We start from the raw sequence: 26179 nt of genomic DNA on the forward strand, positions 1-26179 counted from the left end.
ATGGATTTTAGCAAGGCATTTGATAAGGTACCCCATGCAAGACTTATTGAGAAAGTAAGGAGGCATGGGATTCAAGGGGACCTTGCTTTGTGGATCCAGAACTGGCTTGCCCACAGAAGGCAAAAAGTGGTTGTCGACGGGTCATATTCTGCATGGAGGTTGGTGACCAGTGATGTAGTTCAGGGATCTGTTCTGGGACCCTTACTCTTTGTGATTTCTATAAATAACCTGGATGAGGAAGTGGAGGGATGGGTTAGTAAATTTGCTGATGAAAGGATGGGGGTGTTGTGGATAGTGTGGAGGGCTGTCAGAGGTTACAACGGGACATTGATAGGATGCAAAACTGGGCTGAGAAGTGGCAGATGGTGTTCAACCCAGATAAGTTTGAGGTGGTTCATTTTGGTAGGTCAAATATGATGGCAGAATATATTATTAGTGGTAAGACTCTTGGCAGTATAAAGGATCAGAGGGATCTTGGGGTTGACCCTGTGGTTAAGAAGGCATACGGTGCATTGGCCTTCATCAACCATGGGTTTGAGTATAAGAGCCGAGAGGTAACGCTACAACTATATAGGTCCCTTGTCAGACCCCATTTGGAACACTGTACTCAGTTCTGGTCATCTCACTACAGGAAGGATTTGGAAACTATAGAAAGGGTGCAGGGGAGATTCACAAGGATGTTGCCTGGATTGGGGAGCATGCCTTATGAGAATAGGCTGAGTGAACTTGGCCTTTTTTCTTTGGAGCGACGGAGGATGAGAGATGACTGATAGATGTGTATAAGATGATGACAGGCATTGATCATGTGGATATTGAGGCTTTTTCCCAGGGCTGAAATGGTTAACACGAGAGGGCACAGTTTTAAGGTGCTTGGAAGTAGGTACAGAGGAGATATCAGGGGAAGGTTTTTTATGCAGAGAGTGGTGAGTGTGTGGCATGGAATGCCGGTGACAGTGGTGGAGGCAGATATACAGGGGTCTTTTAAGAGACTCTGGGATAGCTACCTGGAGCTGAGAAAAATAGAGGGCTATGGGTAACCCTAAGAAATCTCTAAAGTAAGTACATGTTTGGCACAGCATTTTGGGCTGAAGGGCCTGTATTGTGCTATAGGTTTTCTACGTTCTATGTAAATGTTTTGACTCTTACATAAACACACATGCATGCACACACACTCCAGCCACACAAAATTAATGTTAATCAGCATTGTCTGGTTTTAATTAACTGGTGTCCACAGCTCCAGGAAGCTGTTGTTCAGGGCTGCATTTTAAATTTAATCTGGTCAATTACTCAACCTCTCACTTGTCTACTGAAAGGCAGCAAGCATCCAGATGACCCTGTGACTCTTAATGAAGAACAAATGGAAGGTTGGCAAAGTTTAAAGATGATATTAAGTAATACATTTGCATTCTGGATCTCTGATATGGATGGACCATTGACCCTTTATATCTAAGAGAAGCATGGCCATGTGACAGCAGTTTAAATTCAAGATCACGGAAACCAACAGCATCCTGTAGAGTATTACTCTGCCAGATTGGACAATGTTACATTAGGATGGGGTTCATGTCTGCAGGCAGTGCAAGCAACCTACCTGGCAGTCATGAACGTTGCTAACATTGTGTTGGATCAGACTTTATAAAGTTCAATGTCTGCTTTCAGTGCATTCTTTACTGACTATGAACAGGGCCCCTCAGGTGACAGCTGCTCGGTGGTGGTGGTTGAGATGGTCCAATGTTTTTGAGCCACCTAATAAAATCATTCAACGAGCCAGTCCAGCGAATCCTGCTGTATTGTTGTCAGTGGACATGGAAGATTATGATGATCATGACTGTACATGTCAAGAAGATGCAAATTACCATAAAGAAGTGCCTTTATTGAACCCAGAGCTGATTCTGTACACTGCTCATTCCTCAACCAGTGAGGGAGGAATGTGAATGATTGTTGTGACAGAAAATGAAGTTATGACCTCAGCTAACATGGTTCCTAGTACCTCTGCACAACGGACAGAACTGAAAGCTTTGATTGAAGCCTGTAAGCCAGTAGAAGGAAAATTAGCTAACATCTCCATGGATTGTCAACATGATTTCAGAGTTGTTCATGACTTTGGGTATTTATGGAGACACTCTTTCAGCCATGGGAACTCCAATCAGGAATGACCATCCAGCATGAGAACTTATGAATCTCATCCAACTGCCATCAGAAGTTGCTGTATTGAAATGTAAGGGTCACTCTATAATGACCACAATGGAAATCCGTGGAAATACCTTTGCAAACAAAACTGGAAAAAGAGCAGCAAGAGAAGGAATAAAGGATATAGAAGAAAACTAGATACCTGTAAGTGAAACCATGGAAACCAAGTTAAACTCTGTATCACAAACAAACATACAAGATATTTAAGAAATGCAAGATCAGTGCTCAAATGAAGGGAAGTGTTACTGAATGGAAAATGGTGAGCTGATAAATAACGATGGAGTAAGGAGCTATGGCACTACTGATAGACTAGTGGCCCCAAATAAACTGCTTCCTCATCTGGCACAGTAGATATACTCCTTGGGGCACATTGGAGTGCAAGAGATGGTCAACAGATTCTCCTGGTGGTGGTGGATGCAAAGTTCAGGATGCAAGCTCGACAAACAGTTGAAAGGTGTATGACGTGTCAGAAAACAAACCCCGGATCAACAGAAAAGATACCACGACTCGGGGTTCCCGCCCCACTTGGTTCGGTTTTCCATCTACAAGTGGACTACATTACTTTACCAAAATGCCAAGGATATTCAGATGTGTTAGATGAGTGGACAAATTTCAGGATGGGTGGAAGCCATCCCAGCAAGAAAAGCCACTGCCACACACAGAGACAAAACTCTGATTCAGGACTATATTTCGAGATGGAGATTGCCATGTCACATTGACCCTGACCAAGCAACATATTCCACTGGAAATGTTTGTCAAGAATTACATGGACTGATGATTATTGAATGGTCTTTTCATTATCATCCAGAGTCATCAGGACAAACTGAGACAATGAAAGGCATCATCAAACAATGGCTGACTTCATATCACGAAGAAGGCCTACCATGGCCTGTAGCTCTTCCTTTGGTACTATGCAGCATCAGAACAAGCCCAAACAAGAAAACAAAACATAATCTAGGGTGACCTGTGTCACAACCAGGAGCTCCCGATCTCAGAGAGACTAATATACACATTATAGCAGACAGTTTAATTTATTATTTTATAAAACTAACCCAACTTGTTTTGTCTGTTTCTCACCAGGTTTCTGCTGCTTGAACTGGCTTTCATCAAAGTAACAACGGAGATGGTTGCCATGCATAAAATGGTTCTTCAAAAATGTGTGGCATTAGATCTTCTCTTAGCAGTTCGGAGAGGAACATTTGCAGTTAAGGGTAAGGAGCGTTACACCTGTATACCGGACACTGTTACTCAATATTAAAAATTCATCATATTCATTATCATAATCTACATTTTTGTTTGTTTAAAAGCAATTATTACGAGAATAGCCCAAACTAGTATGTATTCCTAGTATATCCAACCATGATTTAATACTATAAATGCTTTTAAGAGCACGTAAATTATTTGATTTTATAGAATTGAAGTAGGTTTTAATTACTCTGTAATGTAGATACTTTTACATTTTCTGCCTCTGAATTTTCAGATGATTCTAACACTGAATCTTATAGAATTGGAATGAGAATACGTAAGGCTTATTATCACCAGCATGTGACATGGGGGGGGTGGGGGAACTACTGGAATCATTTGTTTTTTAATACTTTTTATAAAATACTAGTTGAATTAATGCAAAACTAAAATCATAGTTTTTACTGACATTTGCATTTTTAACAATTTTGTATCCTTAACAAATTTATGTATTTTTCACAGTATCTGATGGTTTGTCTCCACTTACTGACAGAAAGTGGTATAGCAGCTACATACACCTTTTTGTTGTTTAATTAGCTAAGTGTTAACACATGACACGTGTTATCATTATAGTTGTGTAGTCTTTTGATAGTTTTTTTAATCTAAGGAATTTCTTTAGCTTGAGTATAAAGGTGATAGATTTCTCAAATATGCCATCTTTTCATCGATTCTCTTTAACCTCAGCTTTGATTCTCAGCTCCTCACTTAGGTTTCAAATGCTCTGTATCTTCGTTTAAACTTTAAAATAAATGACTGTGAAAATCAAGTGTCTCGCTCACTCCTGAACTTCTGAGCTCGAGGATCAAAAATAATGAGATTCGACAGGAGAAATGGCTTCTCTACTATCAATTGAGTGCACTGCAGAGTCAGTAAGATTTAAAATAGAACTGATTCATTTCTGACAGATCCACAGTATTTAACTCCAGTCCAATTAGTGGCTAATGTCATCAGAACAAACCCCTCCCATGCCCAGTGACCAGGGTTCAGTTCCAGGTGTGATGAACAGCAGAATCTGACACCAACAGTCACTCTTCAACTTGCAACTGGATTCACCAAACATAATGGTTAAAAGTTCGACACAGAGTTATTTAAACTGTCTCCTCTGTGTGAACTTGGTGATTCGTCAGCAAGTGGGATGACTGAATAAATCTTTTTGCTCACCCAGGGCAGGTGTGAAGTCACGAATGTACCTTCAGTTGCGATGACTGACGAAATCTCTTCTCACAGACCAAGCAGGTGAATGGTCTCTCCCTAGCGTGAGCTTGCTGATGTACCTTCAATTGAGATGACTGAGTGAATCCCTTCCCACACGCAGAACAGGTGAATGGCTTCCCTCCTGTGTGTACTTGCTGGTGTGCCAATAAGTGAGATGACTGAGAGAATCCTTTCCCACAGTCTGAACAGGTGAACGGCCTCTCCAAAGTGTGTACTCGCTGATGTAGCTTCAGTTGAGATGACCGAGGAAATCCCTTCCCACAGTCCAAGCAGGTGAACGGCCTCTCCCCAGTGTGAACTCGTTGGTGTACCTTCAGTTGAGATGAGAAAGTGAATTCTTTCCCACAGTCTGAGCAGCTGAACGGCCAGTCCCCAGTGTGAACTTGCTGGTGTGCCTGTAGGTGGGATGACAGAGTGAATGTCTTACCACAATCTGAGCAGGTAAATGGCCTTTCTCCTGTGTGAATGCACTGATGTACTTTCAGTTGAGATGAGACAGCGAACTCCTTCCCACAGTCTGAGCAGGTGAATGGACGCTTCCCAGTGTGAACAGACTGGTGTGTCTGTAGGCTGTAAGACTGACTGAATCCCTTCCCACACATGGAATAGGTGAAAGGCCTCTCTCCTGTATGAACTCGTCTGTGCCTCTGTAGGTCAGATGAGTGACTGAATCCCTTCCCACAGTCTGAGCAGGTGCATGGCCTCTCCCCAAGGTGAACTCACTGGTATGTCTGAGAGCCGGCTGGGTGAGTGAATGGCTTCCTACACTGAGAGCTGGTGAATGACATCTCCCTGCTGTCAATTCTCTGGCAATATCTCAAGGCAGGTGTCAGACGCAGTGAATCCCTCGCACAACCAATGCTCTCTGTTGAACAAATGCTGGTGTGCTCTCAGCACCCGGTTCTAGTGGATTTCACTGAGTTACAACAGAAAATTTCATTTCAGACACAAAGCACGTTTCCAGCTGGGATGAGATACTTCTTCATCTCCAATGATCAACAACAGATATATTGATGCTACAAAGGAAATATCTGTGCATTGGCAGAAAAACTGACTTGTTGTGTTTGAGGTTCCCATTCACAAATTCTTTGCTGTTTCTAACCTGTAAAAAGATTTACAAAAGACATCAATGGGTGAAGGTAGCATTTCAGATGAAATAACACTGGACAACAAAGATTTTGCTTCCTGAATACCTTTAGGTGTATCTTATGAATTTTGGGCTACTGATCATGAAAATCACCATGAAATTTCCCCATCACGCACCATTTTTTGAAACACTTATGTTTATTATTTCAATTCATAATTCAAGTTAATTAAAATGTTGCCTACAATGTAAGCTGGAAAGTTTCCTATCTTGTCCAGGCATGCTTGGGCATGCTTAGGCAGCATGGCTGCTGCATGGCAGGACAGGTTTTAGTAATAATTATTGGGCTCAGGACTGTAAGGAATTTGCTATCATTGGCACAAACATTTCAATGAAGGATTTTGATATTTGAGACAGATGCTTCTCAGAATAGCTGATGCCAAGATTAAGGAAAGCATTTTTGTTGGTCCACAAATCAAACAGGTCATCAATGACAGGCAATTTGAAGAATTTCTAGTGGGACCAGAAAAAAAATCACATGGAAGGCATTCAAGGAAGTTGTTGAAATTTTTTCTCAGCATCTACACCAAACTACATGCAGCTGATTGAAAGCATGCTTCAAGCATATAAAACCATGAAATGCAACATGCCACTAAAGGTTCATTTTCTGAATTCCCATTTAGACTTCTTCCCTGCAAGTCTTAGCGCTGTTAGTGACGAACATGGTGAAAGGTTTCACCAGGACATTGCGGTCATGGAGAAAAGATACCAGAGCAACTGGAATCCATCAGTGCTGGCGAATTATTGTTGGATACTTAAGCGAGAAGCCTCAGACACTGAGTACAAATGAAAATCATTAACAAAATATTTTTAACTTAGTTGAACTATTTCAAAGCATCAACACCATTATGCAATTAAACACATTATATTCAATAAAAGTTAATTTGTTGTTTCTCCAAATTCTTACGTAATACAAGTAGTCTGAAATTACAGTATATTTATGTTCATCTTCAAGCAGTCTATCATAAACAAAAAAAATTCTGAGGAAGCAACACTTTTGAAAAAAATTGTTGTCCAGTGTAATTTTAGTGTCTATGGTGATCAATGACATCACACTGCTACAGCGAGGATCAGGGCAAGCTGGAGGAACAATTCCTCATCTTCTGTCTGCCCGGATCAGGTATCCCGAATGACCATCAAATTCTCTGACTGTTATTCAGTTTGCATCCAATGAGCCATTTCTGCCTGTCTTCAACCTGTGACTTGGCTCAGTTTCTCTCTCTCTCTCCCTTAGTGTTAAAGTCAAATCTGAATAAAACTCAGGAGATCAGCTTCTTATCATCACCACAGTTGATTGCACACTCTCCCGCAGGAGTTTGAGACCCAGTTGTCGAAGGGAAGGCACATAAGTACTGCCACCCTCCGACAAGTGGACTAACTCAGTCAGGTTACAGCTGTATATTTATACATAGTAAGTCCCATACATTACTGTTGCAAGGTGTTATTAGAACTGGTACGCCCACCAAGTCTGTTGGCGCAAAACTTAATTACTTAGATAAGAGAGTCTGCTAAATCAAGGTCTAATTACAGATGGATGTACTGTCTAGTCCTTATCAGTTATTCGCTTTGCAAGGCTCTGACTTAATTACACACAGATGTTCATTCCTGTCCTTATTGGTGAGTCCTCCTCCCCTCCTACTCAAACAAAGATACAATGTATTTATTATTTATCAAATTCCCAATGTCTCTCTGCAAATTAAAAGAGAACCAATATAAGCCGGGTTTTTTTCTAACTGCTGAAGACAGAGATTATTTCAGTTCAAAAATTCTTCTTCAGTCCCAATTATTCTTTTAGCCAGAGGTTACATACGTTTAAAATTATTTTTTTTTATATCTTCAATTCCTCATTAGTATTATTTCAGGTTCTTGTCATTTCCCACAGCGTTACAAAGACCACAGGATACTACATGGCTGATCCGGGAGATTTTCTAATTACTCTGACCCCTCCCCCCAGCAGATTGACAGTGGTGAATTCATCGATGGCAATGCCAATGAATATGAAGGGGAGGGCAGTAGTCTTTCTCACTGGAATGTGGCATCTGCAGGTCACTTGTTACACAGAACTAAGGCGTTTGATATCTTCATGCTCCTGGGAAACGCTGTCTCATTCTGCCCTGCAGAGCTGATGTACGGTTAGAGTGACAATAAAGTTTTTTGAATCTTGAACCTTGAATCTTGAATGTAGCCTGAGGGTATGGTACAAAGCATGTTCTCACGGAGGGAAGGTCCAGAACAAGGGGACACAGAACAAAGGTAATTTTCTCAAGAACTGGATCTGATGAAAGAATTTTGATTAGTTTTCATGCACCACGAACTGACAATTTCATTGACCAAAGGTAGTCTCTTCATCCGTGATTAATTCGTAAGTATACTTTTGTTCCGACTTCCTAATCCGTGCATTTGGATAGCTGGAACATGACAGTGTTTGGCAGAATCATCTGCTCCCATTCCCTCCGGCTGCGCTTCCAAGATGCCCAACAGAGTAGCGGGGAAAGCACAGACCGTGTCACCTATGGCTACCTCTATACCCAGAAACCACCACGACCTAGAGACCGATCTATCCATCATCATCCCAGCGATGCGCATGTTCCGAATTAATAGCGGCAGCACCTTGGCTCACCGGCGGAAAACCGAGATTCCTGGGCTCGGATCATGGGTCTGCGAGGTAGAAAGAGCTGAGACTGTTCCGGGATGCGGCATCAGGTTCTGATAGGAGCTTAAAGCAATTGTTCCTCTGTTGAGCAACACACATCAAAGTTGCTGGTGAACGCAGCAGGCCAGGCAGCATCTCTGGGAAGAGGTGCAGTCGACGTTTCAGGCCGAGACCCTTCGTCAGGACTAACTGAAGGAAGAGTGAGTAAGAGATTTGAAAGTTGGAGGGGGAGGGGGAGATCCAAAATGATAGGAGAAGACAGGAGGGGGAGGGATAGAGTCAAGAGCTGGACAGGTGATAGGCAAAAGGGATACGAGAGGATCATGGGACAGGAGGCCCAGGGAGAAAGACGGGGGGGGGGGCCAGAGGATGGGCAAGAGGTATATTCAGAGGGAGAAAAAGGAGAGTGAGAGAAAGAATGTGTGTATAAAAATAAGTAACAGATGGGGTACGAGGGGAGGTGGGGCCTTAGCTGAAGTTAGAGAAGTTGATGTTCATGCCGTCAGGTTGGAGGCAACACAGACGCAATATAAGGTGTTGTTCCTCCAACCTGAGTGTGGCTTCATCTTTACAGTAGAGGAGGCCGTGGATAGACATATCAGAATGGGAATGGGATGTGGAATTAAAATGTGTGGCCACTGGGAGATCCTGCTTTCTCTGGCGGACAGAGCGTAGATGTTCAGCAAAGCGGTCTCCCAGTCTGCGTCGGGTCTCGCCAATATATAAAAGGCCACATCGGGAGCACCGGACGCAGTATATCACCCCAGCCGACTCACAGGTAAAGTGTTGCCTCACCTGGAAGGATTGTTTGGGGCCCTGAATGGTGGTGAGGGAGGAAGTGTAAGGGCATGTGTAGCACTTGTTCCGCTTACATGGATAAGTGCCAGGAGGGAGATCAGTGGGGAGGGATGGGGGGGGGGGGAAGAATGGACAAGGGAGTTGCGTAGGGAGTGACCCCTGCGGAATGCAGAGAGAGGCGGGGAGGGAAAGATGTGCTTAGTGGTGGGATCCCGTTGGAGGTGGCGGAAGTTACGGAGAATAATATGTTGGACCCGGAGGCTGGTGGGGTGGTAGGTGAGGACCAGGGGAACCCTATTTCTAGTGGGGTGGCGAGAGGATGGAGTGAGAGCAGATGTACGTGAAATGGGGGAGATGCGTTTAAGAGCAGAGTTGATAGTGGAGGAAGGGAAGCCCCTTTCTTTAAAAAAGGAAGACATCTCCCTCGACCTAGAATGAAAAGCCTCATCCTGAGAGCAGATGCGGCGGAGACGGAGGAATTGTGAGAAGGGGATGGCGTTTTTGCAAGAGACCCCCTCCCCCTTGTCTTTCTCCCCGGACCTCCTGTCCCATGATCCTCTCGTATCCCTTTTGCCTATCACCCGTCCAGCTCTTGGCTCCATCCCTCCCCCTCCTGTCTTCTCCTATCATTTTGGATCTCCCCCTCCCCCTCCAACTTTCAAATCCCTTACTCACTCTTCCTTCAGTTAGTTCTGACGAAGGGTCTCGGCCCGAAACGTCGACTGCACCTCTTCCTACAGATGCTGCCTGGCCTGCTGCGTTCACCAGCAACTTTGATGTGTGTTGCTTGAATTTCCAGCATCTGCAGAATTCCTGTTGTTCCTCTGTTGAAGTGCGGTTGCTGGTGTGATTAAACTGGTTCCGGGAATCCCAGGCTTACCTGCTGTTGATCCTCCAACGACAATTGTCCAATGGGCGCATACGCGATTTTAGGGAACTAGCTGCAACTTTTACGCCTGCGCATCGATCACTTTGACACCTACGGCGAATTCTGATACATGGAGGCTTCTCGTTAAGCAGAGTGCTAGTAAGTCTCTAGCCCTTACATACTGTTAATATTTTATACCTTCACAGTATGGTCCGAGTCAATTTTGACCCGGCCCACGAATCCCCTCATAATAAGTGTCTATACCAAATTTTGAACCACAGATCTATTTAGAATGTATAAATAGCCTATCTGGCATTAATCATATAACCATATAACTATATAACAATTACAGCACGGAAACAGGCCATCTCGGCCCTTCTAGTCCGTGCCGAACTTTTACTCTCACCTAGTCCCACTGACCTGCACTCAGCCGATAACCCTCCATTCCTTTCCTGTCCATATATATATATCCAATTTAACTTTAAACGACAAAATCGAACCTGCCTCAACCACTTCTGCTGGAAGCTCGTTCCACACAGCTACCACTCTCTGAGTAAAGAAGTTCCCCCTCATGTTACCCCTAAGCTTTTGCCCTTTAACTCTCAACTCATGTCCTCTTGTTTGAATCTCCCCCATTCTCAATGGAAAAAGCCTATCCATGTCAACTCTGTCAATCCCCCTCATAATTTTAAACACCTCTATCAAGTCCCCCCTCAACCTTCTATGCTCCAAAGAATAAAGACCTAATTTGTTCAACCTTTCTCTATAACTTAGGAGATGAAACCCAGGCAACATTTTAGTAAACCTCCTCTGTACTCTCTCAATTTTATTGACATCTTTCCTATAATTCAGTGACCAGAACTGTACACAATACTCCAAATTTGGCCTTACCAATGCCTTATACAGTTTCAACATTACATCCCAACTCCTATACTCAATGCTCTGATTAATAAAGGCCAGCATACCAAAAGCTTTCTTCACCACCCTATCCACATGAGATTCCACCTTCAGGGAACTATGCACCATTATTTCTAGATCCCTCTGTTCTACTGCATTCTTCAATGCCCTACCATTTACCATGTATGTCCTATTTTGATTAGTCCTACCAAAATGTAGCACCTCATATTTTTCAGCATTAAACTCCATCTGCCATCTTTCAGCCCACTCTTCTAAATGGCCTAAATCTCTCTGCAAGTTTTGAAAACCTACTTCATTATCTACAACTCCACCTATCTTAGTATCATCTGCATACTTACTAATCCAATTTACCACCCCATCATTTTAAGAGAGAGTGCCTGAGTGACGTCAGCCGCCAGCTTTCTGGGTTAAAAGCACGAGGTCCACGCTACATGCCTCAAACACCATGATTTTTATGTAGAAACCTCAGCAGCTACTTTAACGCAGCAAACAATATCAGTGGGTATTCCATATGTCAAATGTCAAAGTCCAACCCGATTGCAAGTCCAGATATAAAACACAAGAGATTCTGCAGATGCTGGGAATATGGATCAACACACACAAAGTGCTGGAGGAACTCAGCAGGTCAGGCAGCATCTAAGCAGAGGAATAAACAGTCTAGGCATGGTGAATTTTCTCGGACTGAAGAAGCAACAGGCATCTGCTACATCGAGAAAAAGACTGACCGTCTAACTTATTTGTACACCTGCTGATTTTATATACTTTGACATGTTCACCCCTCGGCCTCCTATGTTCCAGGGAAAACAGTCACAGCTTACCCAGCCTTCATTTACTACTCAAGCTCTCCAACTCCGGTAACATCATTGAGAATCTTTCCTGCACCCCCTCCAGCTCAGACACCAGAACTGTGCGCCAAGTGTGCTCGTACCGCTGACTTGTACAGTTGCAACCTTACATCCCAACACTAGTACTCGGTGTCTGACTGATGAAGACAAGTGTTACATACACCTTCTTCACCATCCTGTCTGTCTGTATCACTGTTTTCAGGCAACTATGGTCTTGAACACTTCCTCTGTCTGTTCTGGAACACTCCCCTGGGTCCTAACGTTTACTGTCTGAGTCGTGCTCTGGTTTAACTGAGGAAAATGCAACAGCTCACACTGTCCAAACCAAATTGCATTTGCCATTCCTTGGCCCACTTCCCATCACAAATTCTGATAAACATCTTCATTGTGCACTACATCACTAATTTTGGTGTCAGCTGCAAGCTTAATGATCAATACTAACCAATAGTTAATATAGATGACAAACAATAGTGGGCCCAGCACAGAACCCTGTGGCACAGCATGTCAACAGGCCTCCAGGATGAGAAATAATCCTCCACCATCAATGTCTATCTCCTACCACTGAGCCAAATTTGCATCCAATTGGCTGACTCACTCTGAATGTCAGGTGAATTAAGCTTCCAGACCAGCCTACCATGTAAGACCTTTGCAGAGGCATTGTTGAAGTTGATGTAGACAATATCAATCCGCCTGTTAAAAGAGCTCAAATTTATGAGACACACTTTGCCACTCACAAAGCTATGCTGACTGTGTCTTTGTCTTTTCATTCCTGGGATCATTCTTGTGAACCTCCTCTGGATTCTCTCAAATGCCATCATATCTTTTCTTAGATGAAGTCCAAAACTGTTGACATTAACCCAAGTGTGGTCTGACCAATACCTTAGCATTACATCGTTGCTTTTGTATTCTAGTCCTCTCGAAATGAATGGTAACATTACATTTGGCTTCAATACCAACGGCTCAACTTGCAAGTTAACCTTTAGGGAATCCTGCATGAGGGCTTCCAAGTCCCTTTGCACCTCTGATTTTTGAATTTTCTCCCCATTTGGAAAATAATTCACGCTTTTTTTGACCATGCACTTGTAACCCGGGTTAATTAAACCCAAAGAGGTGATGTTAGAAAGCTCCACCCGGGCAGGGGTGAAAACAAGGTTTACCAAATTTAAATAAAAATCTTTAAAAAATAGGTGTGCAAGAATGAGGCTTGGCTGAAGCAGATGTGGACAAGCGACGGAAATGCAGAACACTACAGAAACTAATAAAAAATATAAACAGTCAAATATGGAGTTAGTAGTTATTCTCTCTACCCTGTTTACTGGAAATCCTTCGGGTGAAACCCCTGGAGGAAAGACAATATCAACAAAAGACTTATTGAAGCTCTGGCTGCAGCGAGCACCAGCTATAACGAAATTATATTGGCAGAGGCTGGAAGTCCAATATCTCAACCGTGTAACAGGGAATTAGTTCTGTTAAATCATACTGAGGGGCTCATCAGTTTTTTTTGTGTAAGTATTGTGAAGCGACTTTCCATAGATGACCCACCATTTCATCCAACAAACCAACAGGCAAGATGGCGAGCCACCCAAGATCGAAGAACCAGTGCAGGAACGGAATGCTTCGTGCTCTAGTATGATTGGATGTCTAAGTTCATTTCATGTTCAAAGGATCTGTATATGGTTTTCTGGAAGAACTGATTAGTTTTGCAAGGAATTTGATAAGTGACTGAATGAGATTTACTTTGTTTAAATGTTGTGATGATGGAAAATTTGTCGTGAAAGTAATTAGGCTGTGTACACACACTCATACACACGTATATGTGTGTGTGGGGGGGGGTTGAATTTTAATTTGTAGACTTAAAAACAGGAATTCAATTAGTTTCCTAACTAACTAGCAATAAATAATAGGTAAACCTTTAAAAAGGGAATAACACTAGATGTGTAACGTGAAGAGGTAGGTGTATTGGGTTGAGTGGGATCTGGGATCAGTCATGACGGAATGGTGGAGCAGACTTGTGGGCTGAATGGCCTCACTTTGCTCCTATGTCTTATGGATGTAATTAGCCAGAGGTATTGGAGTAATAAAGGTTATTCTAATTAGTCTCACTGATGCTAGCTAAAAAGGAATTGGATTTTCGTTTGATATCTGAGACTTGGAATCTAAAACAGAATCCTGGAATTTTGAATTGTTCTTGTGTAAATATTTTGTACCTATTGTTATTTTTATAAACAAAACTTACCTCCAGAAGTCAGACAAAATGCTGGAAGAACTCAACAGGCCAGGCAGTATCTATGGAAAAGAGTACAGTCGGTGATTTGGGCCGAGTCCCTTCAGTAGTACTGGAGAAAAAAGATGAGGAGTAGAGTTAAAAGGTGGAAGGAGGGGAGGGAGAAACACAAGGTGACAGGTGAAATTGAGAGAGGGAGGGATGAAGTAAAGAGCTGAAAAGTTGATTGGTGAAAGAGATACAGGGCTGGAGAAGAGGGAATGTAATAGGAGAGGACAGAAGGCCAAGGAAGAAAGAGGGGGAGGGGCACCAGAGGAGGCGATGGGCAGGCATGGAGAGAAGGTGAAAGAGGGAATGGGGAATGGTGAAAGGGGTCATTACCGAAAGTTCAAGAAATCGATGTCCATGCCATCAGGTTGGAGGCTACCCAGACGGAATATAAGATGTTGTTATTCCAACCTGAGTGTGGCTTCATCGCGACAGTAGAGAGTGCCATGGATAGATATATTGAAATAGGAATGGGAAGTGGAATTAAAATGGGTAGCCATTGGAAAATCCCATTTCTTCTGGTGGACAGAGAGTAGGTACTCAGTGAAATGGTCTCCCAATCTACTGCAGGTCATACAGGAGGCAACACCGGGAGCACCGATCACAGTTTATGAGCCCAACAGACTCACAGGTGAAGTGTCAGCTCACCTGGAAGGACTGTTTGGGGCCCTGAATGGTATTGAGGGACAATGTGTAGGGGCAGGTGTAGCACTTGTTCCACTTGCAAGGCTAAGTGCCAGGAGGAAGAGTAGTGGGAAGGGACGAATTGACAGAGGAGTCACATAGGGTGTGATCCCTGTAGAAAGCAGGAAGTATTGGGCGGGGGGAGAGAAGGATGTGCTTGGTGGTGGGATCTCGTTGGAGATGGCAGAAGTTACGGAGAATTATGAAATGAAGGCTGGTGGAGTGGTAGGAGAGAATAAGAGGAGCCCTATCCCTCGTAGGGTGGTGGGAGGATGAGGTGAGGGCAGACGTGCATGAAATAGAAGAGATGTAGCTGAGGGCAGTGTTGATGGTGGAGGAAGGGAAGACCCTTTCATTGAAGAAGGAGCGCATTTCCTTCATTCTGGAATGAAAAGCCTCCTCCTGAGATCAGATGTGGCAGAGATGGGGTAATTGAGGGAAGGGGATGCATTTTGACAAATATTGGGTGGGAAGAGGTATCGTCCAGGTAGCCTTTAGAGTCCGTGGGTTTTATAATAGATATCAGTAGCTGGGCTGTCTCCAGAAGCAGAGACAGAGAGATCAGGAAAGTGGAGGGAGGTGTCGGAAATGGACCAGGTAAAATTGAGAGCAGGACAGAAGCTGGGGGCAAAGTGGATGAAGTTGACAGGTTCCGCATTGGTGCAAGAAGCAGCACCAATGCAGTCATCGATGTAGCACAGGAAGAGTGGGGAATGGCCACCAGTGCAGGCTTGGAACATAAACTATTCCACGTAGCTGACAAAAAGGCAGGCATAGCTGGGACCCGTGCGAGTGTCCATGGCTACACCTTTTGGTTTAAAAGAAGTGGGAGGAGCCGAAGGAGATTAAGAGTGAGGACAAGTTTCACTAGACAGAGGAGAGTGGTGGTGAAGGGGAACCTGTTGGGTCTGGTGTCCAGAAAGAAATGGAGAGCTTTGAGGCCTTCCTGGTGGGGGGTGGTGATGGAGAGGGACTAGACATCCATAGTAAAAATAAGATGATGGGGGCCAGGGAACTTGAAATCATGTGCCAGTTTCAGAGTGGAAAGAAGGAGATGGAGTGCTAGTAAAGAATGTGGTTAAAAACAAACTTATTACTAAATGGGAAGAAATCATACACGTCGTTGTGAGCCAAACTGGCGATCTGCCGGTCTACAAGGTACGTCCTGAGAACCAGTCTGGGCCCATATGGACATTACATAGGATCTATTGTTCCCTTGTGGATTTCTTCCTTCCGAACAAGATGAACAACTTTCTCCAGTCCCTGTTGGCAACTATAGAACTCGCAGGAATACTGAGAACGACGGTCTGTTGAAGAGGACGAGGATGAGCTTTATTACCTCAGGCCAAGACTTGACACTGTAGATGAGACTTCTAAGAAGCTGTAACCTTGAAGCCAAGACTAAAAGAAAATTATTCAAACATACCATGTTTGTTCCCTGGGGGAACTGAAAATATTTACAAAAACAAAGAATGAGCTGTGACTACAGATAAAGTGGAAGACAGTGTGTCCAACATGTGTGCAGCATGTTCTGCAGTCACTAGCAGAGAAACCCATGCACCTGATACCACATCGGTACACATCATTCCTATGGTCCGCATTGAAAAGCTACAGAACACAGGCCTCTGGATCTCCCTCTGCAACTGGATCCTTGGCTTCCTATCCAGAAGACCACAATCTATGCAGATTAGTAATAACTCCACCTCACTGACAATTACCACTGGCATGCCTCAGGGTTGTGTGCTTAGCCCACTGCTCTACTCTCTCTCTACCCATGACTATGTGGTTAGGCACGGCTCAAATACCATCTATAAAATAAGCTGATGATACAACCATTGCTGGCAGAATCTCATGGGGTATAGAAGCAAGATAAACCAACTAGTTAAGTGGTATCGTAGCAACAACCTTGGACTCAACGTCAGCAAAACCAAACAACTGATTGTGGACTTCAGAAAGAGTAAGTTAAGGGAATATGCACTGGTCTTCTCTGAGGGATCAGAAGTGAGAGTGTGAGCATTTTCAAGTTCCTGGTGTTAAGATCTCTGAGGATCAATCCTGGACCCAACATATCGATGTAGCTATAAAGAAAGCAGCAGAGTGGCTATATTTCATTAGAAGTTTGAGGAGATTGGTCTGTCACGTAGAACACTCGAATAGTCCTATCGATATACCGTGGAGAGCATGCCGAGTGGCTTCATCACCGTCTGGTATGGTGGGGTGGGAGGGAGGGAGGGTGCAACTGCACAGGATTGAAGCGAGCTGCAGAGAGCTGCAGATTTAGTCAGCTCCATCTTGGGCACTAGCCTCCGAAGTTTCAAAGACATCTTCGAGGAGCCATGCCTCAGAAATGCAGTGTCCATCATTAAGGACCCTCTGCACCCAGGACATGCCCTTTTCTCACTGCTACCATCGGGAAGGAGGTACAGGAGCCAGAAGGCACACACTCAGTGATTCAGGAACAGCTGCTTCCCCTCTGCCATCCACTTTCTTAATGGACATTGAACCCATCAACATTACATCACAACTTTTTTCATCTCTTGTTTTGCACTACTACTTGTTACGTATGTGTACTTACTGCATTCAGTTTCCTGTATTTCCTGTATTTATCATGAACTGCATTGTACTGTTGCCACAAAGTTAACAGATTTTGTGACACGTGCCAGTGATATTAAACCTGATTGTGATTAAATTGGAGGCTGATTTTGGTGAGTTATGCACAATACAACAGATACTGAGGGATAGACATGCCTTGGCGGAACAGATGGAACAGCTTTGAAGAAGTGAAGAACAAAAGGAAAATTAACTTTGGAGGAAAAAAACTGGAGCAGCTTAGGGTGCAGGAGGAAATTGCAGGCAGCATTGTCAGAGTTAAAGATTGGAAGCGGCTGGTTTAGATGGTGAAAACTATTGTGAACTGCTTAATGTCTGTATACAGTAATACATGACTTTTCTACAGGGGAACATTCCTCATCAGAGAGATCTTCAGGAATGGTCTCACCTGAAGCATGTTTATTTGCCGTAAATTGAGCTTTTGAGAGGTGAATGTGTCTAAAGCATTGGGGCCATAGCAAGTGACTTACAGTGCTAATGATGGACCCTGTGCAACCAGAACAATGCTGGTTTGAACTGTTAATCGACTATTGAAAGGACACCATGGTGGTGGAAGAAACTATGCTCGCCAGAGCAGACAGTAATGGTGTTGGCCAGTAGGACCAATAACCAACAAATTAGTGCATTCAAATGAATCAAGGACAGGGAAAGCGGACAAACCAATGTTTCCCCAAATTTTGTGGACTCTGAACTGATTCTTGCTCTTGGATTATCTAGTAGGAGCAATTGAATGTAGACATAAGGAGCTTCAGGTAATGAAAAACCCAAGACCATACTCGGGTGAGTAGCTATTTATTATGTAAAGTGCCAGACCTACCAAAGAAGCAATCTGTAATCTTGTTAGACTCAGTGTTCAGGTCCCCTAGTTTTATCTGATATGGACCAGTCAGCTTTAGAAAACCCAAATACAGAAGGCAGGGGAAGAACTGTGAACCAACAAGAAAGTGACCCAAGTAGGTCAGGTGATCTTGAGCCAATGGGATGAGGAACACTAAGAGTCAGGAGCTCCAAATACGTAATAGCAGTAACTCTGTTGGAGACCAACTATCGCAGATGCGAAATGCCCCACGGACGCATGAAAATTCAAAAAGGGACTACGTGGAACATGCGGCAAGCAGCAGATATTACTTTATAATATCTTTTCCGTTCTTTGACTGTTCGTGGAAGGTCAGGAACACGTAGTTGGTGTGCACACAAGATATTTAGTGTATGAATTCACGTACTCATTAGTTGGGATAATAAAGGTACTGGTCAGTAAATACACGTCTCTGTGTGTGTTATTACAAGGGGTGATTCTTGTAACAGAACTGGCCTGCCTGCTGGGGGCTCAAGGATAAGTCTCTTCGTTCAGTGGAAGACTCGAGTTGGAACACATATGGAGAGATCTGGGACTGGGCAGTTAGTGGTTACTAACCCAAGATGAAGAATTCAGGAAATTCTGCAAGTCTGAATGTCTTGAAGTCCCCCGTTTTGATTGGAGAAGATACACATTGGGGAAGTTATCACAACACGAGGAGTTCATCGTTCACCCTGGCTGTGATGGGAAAACTGCGGTGATCCCCTTATGAAACTCTCCTAAGGAAAGCTGTCGGGTAGGAAGCTTAAGCAATTACAAAATTACACAATTATGACAGGGACTCCCAGAAAATTGAAATAAAGCAGACGTCGAGCGAGAGAAGTTAGAAGGAGAACACAAAAGTCTCCAAAAGGAGGTAGAAACGTTCAGAGAGAGTTGCTGACTTACAGGGTTAAGGAGATATAGACTTTCTACATGCCAACCAGTTTCAGTTAAGTGAGAGAAATTACTTAAAGTAAAAAGTAGACAAGAGGAAGCAGCTGAACTTGCAAAGGATGAAGTGGAAGGACTAAGGAAAAGGTACAATGATTTAAAGACGATGATGAATGTGATTCAGAAATCAGCACGGGAAAAGAAGAGCAACACTAACGATCATGCAAAGTGTTTAAAGCCGATACCCTAAGACCATTAGATATAGGAGCAGAATTGGGTCGTGTTAGCCCATCGAGAAAACTGGCTGATGCAATTTTCCTCTCAGCCCCGATCTCCTGCCTTCTTCTCGTATTCCCTTCATGTCCTGACCAATCAATAATCTATCAATCTCTATCTTAAATTTACATAAAGTCTTGGCTTCCACAGCTGCCTGTGGCAAAGAATTCCAGAGATTCACCACCCTCTGGCTAAAAAAATTCTTCCTCATCTCCGTTCTAAAAGGACGCCCCTCTATTCCTCTGGTCTTAGACTCTCCCGCCATAGGAAACAGCCTCTCGACATCCATACTATCAAGGCCCTTCACCATTCGATAGGTTTCAATGAGGTCACCCCTTCATTCTTCTAAATTCTAGTGAATACGGCCCAGAGCCATCAAACACTCCTCATATAACAAGCCATTTAATACTGGAATCATTTTTGTAAACCTCCTTTGAACCCTCTCCAGTTTCAGTACATCCTTTCTAAGACAAGGCGCCCAAAGCTGCTCACAATACTCCAAATGAGAGCTCACCAGTGCTTTATAAAGTCTCAACATTACATCTTGCATTTATATTCTAGTCCTCTTGAAATAAATGCTAACATTGCATTTGCTTCCTCACCACAGACTCAACCTGCAAACTAACCTTTAGGGAATCCTGCACAAGGACTCCCAAATCCCTTTGCACCTCAGTTTTTTTTTGTATTCTATCTCTATTTAGAAAATAGTCAACCCTTTCATTTCTTCTACAGAAGTGCATGGCCATATACTTCCCAACACTGTATTCCATCTGTCATTTCTTTGCCCATTCTCCTAATCTGTCCAAGTCCTTCTGTAGCCTCCTCAAATCTACCTGCCCCTCCACCTATCTTCATATTATCTGCAAACTTTGCAACAAAGCCATCAATTCCATCATCCAAATCGTTGGCATATAATGTAGAAAGATTCGGTCCCAACACAGATCCCTGTGGAACACCACTAGACACAAGTAGCCAGTCAGTAAACGCTCCCCTTTTCTCAATCTTTGCCTCCTACCAATCAGCCACTGCTTTATCAATGCTATAATCTTTCTTGTAATACCTTGGGCTTGTTGACTGTTAAACTGTCTCATGTGTGGCAACGTGTTAAAGGCCATCTGAAATTCCAAGTGCATAACATCAACAGATTCTGTCTTGTCTATCCTGCTTGTTACTAATCCAATGAATTCCTACAGTTTCTCAGGCAAGATTTTCCTTTGAGGAAACCATGCCGACTACAGCCTAGTTTATCATGTGCTTCCAAGTACTCTGAGACCTCATCCTTAATAATGGATTCCAACATTTTCTCAACCACTGAGGTCAGACTAACTGGCCTCTAGTTTCCTTTCTTGCACCTCTCCCTTCTGGAAGAGTGGAGTGACATTTGCAATTTTCCAGTCTTCCAGAACCATTCCAGAATCTAGTGATTCTTGAAAGATCATTACTAATGCCGCCACAATCTCTTCAGCCACCTCTTTCAGAACTCTGGACACCATACAGTCTGGGTGACTTATCTACCTTCAGACCATTCAATTTCCCAAGACCCTTCTCTCTAGTTATGGTAACTTCACACACTTCATGACCCTGACACCTGGAACTTCCACCATACTGCTAGTGTCTTCCACAGTGAACATTGATGCAAAATACTTACTCATCAGCTATTTCATTGCTCCCATTACTACATCTCCAGCATTGTTTCCAGTGGTCCCCAATAAACACTACCATCTCTCTTTTACACCTTATGTATTTGAAGAAACTTTTGGTATCCTCTAATATTATTGGCTAGCTTACATTCATATTTCATCTTTACCTTTACTTTTTAGTTGCTTTCTGTTGGTTTTTAAAAACTTCCCAGTCCTCCAACTTCCCACAAATCTTTGCTGTATTATATGCCCTCTCTTTGGCTTTGACTTCTGTTGGTTTGTCATGGTTGTGCTATCTTTCCTTTAGAATACTAATTCCTCTTCTTCTTTCTACTTCCTCCTGTGCCTTTTGATCTGCTTCCAGAAATTCTAACCATTGCTATTCTGTCGCCATCCCTGCCACTGTTCTTTTCCAGTCAGTTCTGGCCAGCTCCTCTCTCATGCCCCTGTAATTCCCTTTACCAGTGTAATATTGATACATCTGACTCTAGCTTCTCCTTCTCAAATTTCAGGGTGAATTTGACATATTATGATCACTTGTCACTAAGGGTTCTTTTACCTTAAGCTCTCTAATCAATCCCAGTTCATTGCACACCACCCAATCCAGAGTAGCTGATCCTCTAGTGGGCTCAGCCACCAGCTGCTCTAAAAAAACCATCTCGTGGGCACTCTAGAAATCCTGTTATCCAGCACTAACCTGATTTTCCCAACCTACCTGCATATTGATGTCCCTCATGACTATTGTAACATTACCCTTTTGACATGCATTTTCTGTCCCCTGTTGTACTGTCTTGGGGGTGTACACAACTCCCATCAGGGTCTTTTTACCTTTGAAGTTCCTTATCTCAATCCACAATGATTCAACATCTTCCAATGCTGTCACCTCTGTAATGATTTGATCACAATTCTTACCAATAGAGCAACGCTGCCTCCTTTGTCTATCCTTTTGATACATTGTATACCCTTGGATATCAAGCTCCCAGCTATAATCTATAATATAGGAGGAGAAGATGGCGGCGTGATGCCGCGCACGCGGCCTCTCTGGTGAATGATGTCTGTAATCTGTCAAGTAGGGGACCATGCACAATTTTGATTTGATGGAGACAGACGTGAGAGTATGGAGGAACATCTGGAGAAACTTCTGAAATGCCCGCTTCGCTGCCGCTGCTACCGTGTGGTCCAGAATCTCCAGAGCAGAAGGTCCTGAATCCTCGGCTTTGCTTGTTTCGGCGGCTGGGGCGAGGTTGAAGGCGCTCGGGAGGCTGTATCAGAGGGGCTGGTCGGAGACTCCAAGTTTTTGGATGGACGGACTCAGTGTCGGCTGTGTTCGGGTGCTTCCAATGCATCGGCACTTGTCGGTGCCTGGCAGTTTATGGCAGGGAGAGTTTCTCCCTTTTGCCGCCTGCTATCGGGGACTCGGGAGTCGAATGGGACTTGAGACTTTTTTTTAACTGTGCCCATGGTCTGCTCTTCATCAAATTATGGTACTGCTTTGCACTGCTGTAACTATATGTTACAATTATGTGGTTCTGTCAGTGTTAGTCTTTGGTTTGTCCTGTTTTTCTGTGATATCACTCTGGAGGAACATTGTATCATTTCTTAATGCATGTATGCATTTATAAATGACAATAAATGAGGACTGAGCATTCTCATAATCTAATCTAATCTAATCTTTCAGCCATGATTCTATGATGCCGAACCACCGTCAACTCTGCTAATGTAACTAAGGCAAATTGGGAGATACAAGTTAAAATTATCCTAAGTGGGTTTACAGGACATTCACAAGTGGGACATGTGAGTGTGCCATTAGAAATAAGAATAGGAGACATTATAGATAGGATAGATGTGGAGAGGATGTTTCCTATGGTGGTGGAATCCAGAACTAGAGGGCAGAGCCTCAAAATTATTGGGGTGACCCTTCAGAACAGAGGTAAGGAAGAATTTTTTCAGCCAGAGAGTGGTGACTGGAGGCCACATCTGTGTGTACATTTAATGTGGAAATTGACAGTTTCCTGATCAGCCAGAGCATCAAAGGATATGGCAAGAAGGCAGGTGTATGGGGTTGAGGTGGATCCAGGATCAGCCATAATGGAATGGCGGAGCAGACTCGATGGGCTGAATGGCCTAATTCTGCTCCTTTGTCTTATTGTTTTATTACATTGGAATATTCAATAGTGTTGTTGGAATTACCCAGCGAGCAGGAACATATACTGGATGGTGATTATGTGACCCAGTTAATTGTATGACTTGGCAGATGCCAACTGGCATGAATGACATACACCACCTGCAGATCCCGGCAGGAAAATATTAGGATAGCATGTGTACAATGGAAGAAACATGGATAAAGCCGGAGAAGATGAGCAATGATCAGCAGGTGCAGGAAATTATTGCACAGAACTTCAGAGCATTTGTACGGTACAAGTATGACTGCAGAAAGCTGGCCAGTTACATGTGCATACAAGGTCCAGACCATAAACCACAAAAGCAATATGAGTTTCCCAAGAAAGCAGAGGAAGATGTAGGTAAAGTAATAGAGTTTGGTATAACAAGGAGTATTGAGGCCAGTAGTCTTCACTAATAACTAATCCATATGGCCAGTGAGGAAACCAGATGGTAATTGGAGATTGACAATAGACTATCGAGGGCTTACTAAAGTAACTCCGTTAACAGCCACAGATCTAGCAACTAACCTGGAGACAGTGCCAAACAGAATGAAAGAGCACAGTGGTTCACAGTTTTAGACATAAATAATGGATTTTGGTCTATCCCACTAGAAAGAGTGTCAATAAAGGTTTGCAATTACCTTTAGGGGACAGCAGTATATGTGGACTGTCCTACCACAGTGGTTCCATAATTCCCCATCTATATTTCATCAACGCTTAAGGGAAGGGTTAAGACAGTTTTCAAAGCCTGAGTGCTTGGTACAATATGTAGGTGATCTACTTATGCAGACTGAAACCAAGCAGGCACATTATCAGCTGCTGGCAGAACCTGCTGCAGTTATTACTTGCATTGGGACTAAAGGTAAGCCCTAAAAAGCACAGGTGATGAAACAAGAAGTTAGTTATTTGGGAATGATCTTGACACCGGGAAAAAGAGATATTGACAAGCAAAGAATATAAGTTGTTAAGAAGCTGCCTATTCCCCGTGACCTGAAGGGGCTGCGTTCCTTTCTGGGGCTGTCCTCATGAGGACAGGTTAATAAGAGGAGAACTGGGTGCGGCATATATGTAGAGGATGAACATGGCCAGGAAATGTATACTACAGCTTGAAAGCTACTCAAGAAATGAGTGCACAGGCAGTAGAATTAACAGCTGAAGCATATGTGGTTTGCCAACTAGAACGTTTTCCACCCAGATCAGCCATACACTCTGATGCTATGTATGTATGTTTGTAACAGTCTCAACTCACAGAACATTGGCCTCTGTGTGAAGCCAGAGGGTTTGGTTCAGCTGATGGGAAACTCCTCATCTGCTGCATTTTTGCCATATAGCAGGAGTCAAAGGGAAAAGAATATGGAGTCATAAAGTTGAAAGCCCACTGTAAATTATGTCCTGAGGGATATAGAAAGGCTGATGAATTTGTGAAGCAAGGTGCTTTAATTGTGCAGGAATGGCAGCCACAGATTAGGGATATTCGGAGGTAGAAGGATTAAGGTTATGGATATAACCAAGGAGTGGAAGGACAATACAGAATTAAAAACAAATATAAAGAAAGGAGCCTCTGACATACAAGACCAGTGGAGGGGACTTGGACTAATTTGCAGATAAAGTACCCAGAAAAGTATTCACCCCCTTGGAAGTTTTCATGTTTTATTGTTTTACAACAATGAATCACAGTGGATTTAGATTAGATTAGATTATGAGAACACTCAATTGTCGTTTATTGTCATTTAGAAATGCATACATGCATTAAGAAATGATACAATGTTCTACCAGAGTGATATCACAGAAAACAGGACAAACCAAAGACTAACACTGACAGAACCACATAATTATAACATATAGTTACAGCAGTGCAAAGCAATACCATAATTTGATGAAGAACAAACCATGGGCACAGTAAAAAAAAGTCTCAAAGTCCCAAGTTGATCGACTCCCGAGTCCCCGATAGCAGGCGGCAAAAGGGAGAAACTCCCTGCTATAAACCTCCAGGCACCAACAACTTGCCGATGCATTGGAAGCACCCGACAACGGCTGACACTGAGTCCATCCGTCGGAAAACTTTGAGCCTCCAACCAGCCCCTCTGATACAGCCTCCCAAGCGCCATCCTCTGCTGAGCGCCTTCGACCTCGCCCTGGCCGCCGAAACAAGCAAAGCCAAGGATTTGGGGCCTTCTGCTCTGGAGATTCCGGTTACCACACAGCAGCAGCGGCAGCAAAGCGGGCATTTCAGAAGTTTCTCCAGATGTTCCTCCGTACTCTCACGTCTGTCTCCATCAAATCAGAATTGTGCACGGTCCCCTACTGGACAGATTACAGATATCATTCACTCCGGAGAGGCCGCGTGCGCTGCATCACACCACCATCTACTCCTTCTCCTTAATTTGGCTTTTTTGACACTGATCAACAAAAAAGACTTTTGTGTCAAAGTGAAAACAAATATCTACGAATTGATCTAAATTTATTACAATTATTAAACACAAGATAATTGATTGCATAATTACTTACCCCCTTCAAGTCAGTAGATGCACCTTTGGCAGCAACTACAACCTTGAGTCTGTGTGGATAGGTCTCTAACAGCTTTACACATCTGGACACTGCAGTTTTCCCCATTCTTCTTTACAAAACTGCTCAACCTCTGTCAGATTGCATGGGGATCATGAGGGAACAGCCCTTTTCAAGTCCAGCCACAAATTCTTAATTGAAATGAGGTCTGAACTCTGACTTGGCCACTCAAGGACATTAACTCTGTTGTTTTTAAGCCATTACTATATAGCTTGGCTTTATGCTTGGGGTCATTGACTTGCTGGAAAACAAACTTCCTCAGTCACAGTTCTCTTGCAGTCTGCATCAGGTTTTCCTCCAGGAGTTCCCTATACTTTGCTGTATTCATTTTACCCACTACCTTTACAAGCCATCCTGGGCCTGCTGCAGTC

At 43.4% G+C, this 26179-nt stretch overlaps 1 protein-coding gene across 1 annotated transcript in view; it reads right to left on the reverse strand.

The window, feature by feature from the left end:
• Window positions 1-4517: 4517 nt before the first annotated feature.
• LOC140201550 (uncharacterized) overlaps window positions 4518-26179 on the reverse strand; it is a 43275-nt gene continuing 21613 nt past the window's right edge. The window contains exons 2-3 of the mRNA XM_072265835.1: window positions 4640-5283; window positions 4518-4585 (exon numbers count right to left, since the gene is read on the reverse strand). Of these exons, the coding sequence (XP_072121936.1) occupies window positions 4518-4585; window positions 4640-5283 (712 nt within the window). The remainder of the gene's footprint in view (window positions 4586-4639; window positions 5284-26179) is intronic.

This window comes from Mobula birostris, chromosome 8 (assembly GCF_030028105.1).
Source record: "Mobula birostris isolate sMobBir1 chromosome 8, sMobBir1.hap1, whole genome shotgun sequence".
In the NCBI taxonomy this organism is placed as follows: domain Eukaryota; kingdom Metazoa; phylum Chordata; class Chondrichthyes; order Myliobatiformes; family Myliobatidae; genus Mobula; species Mobula birostris.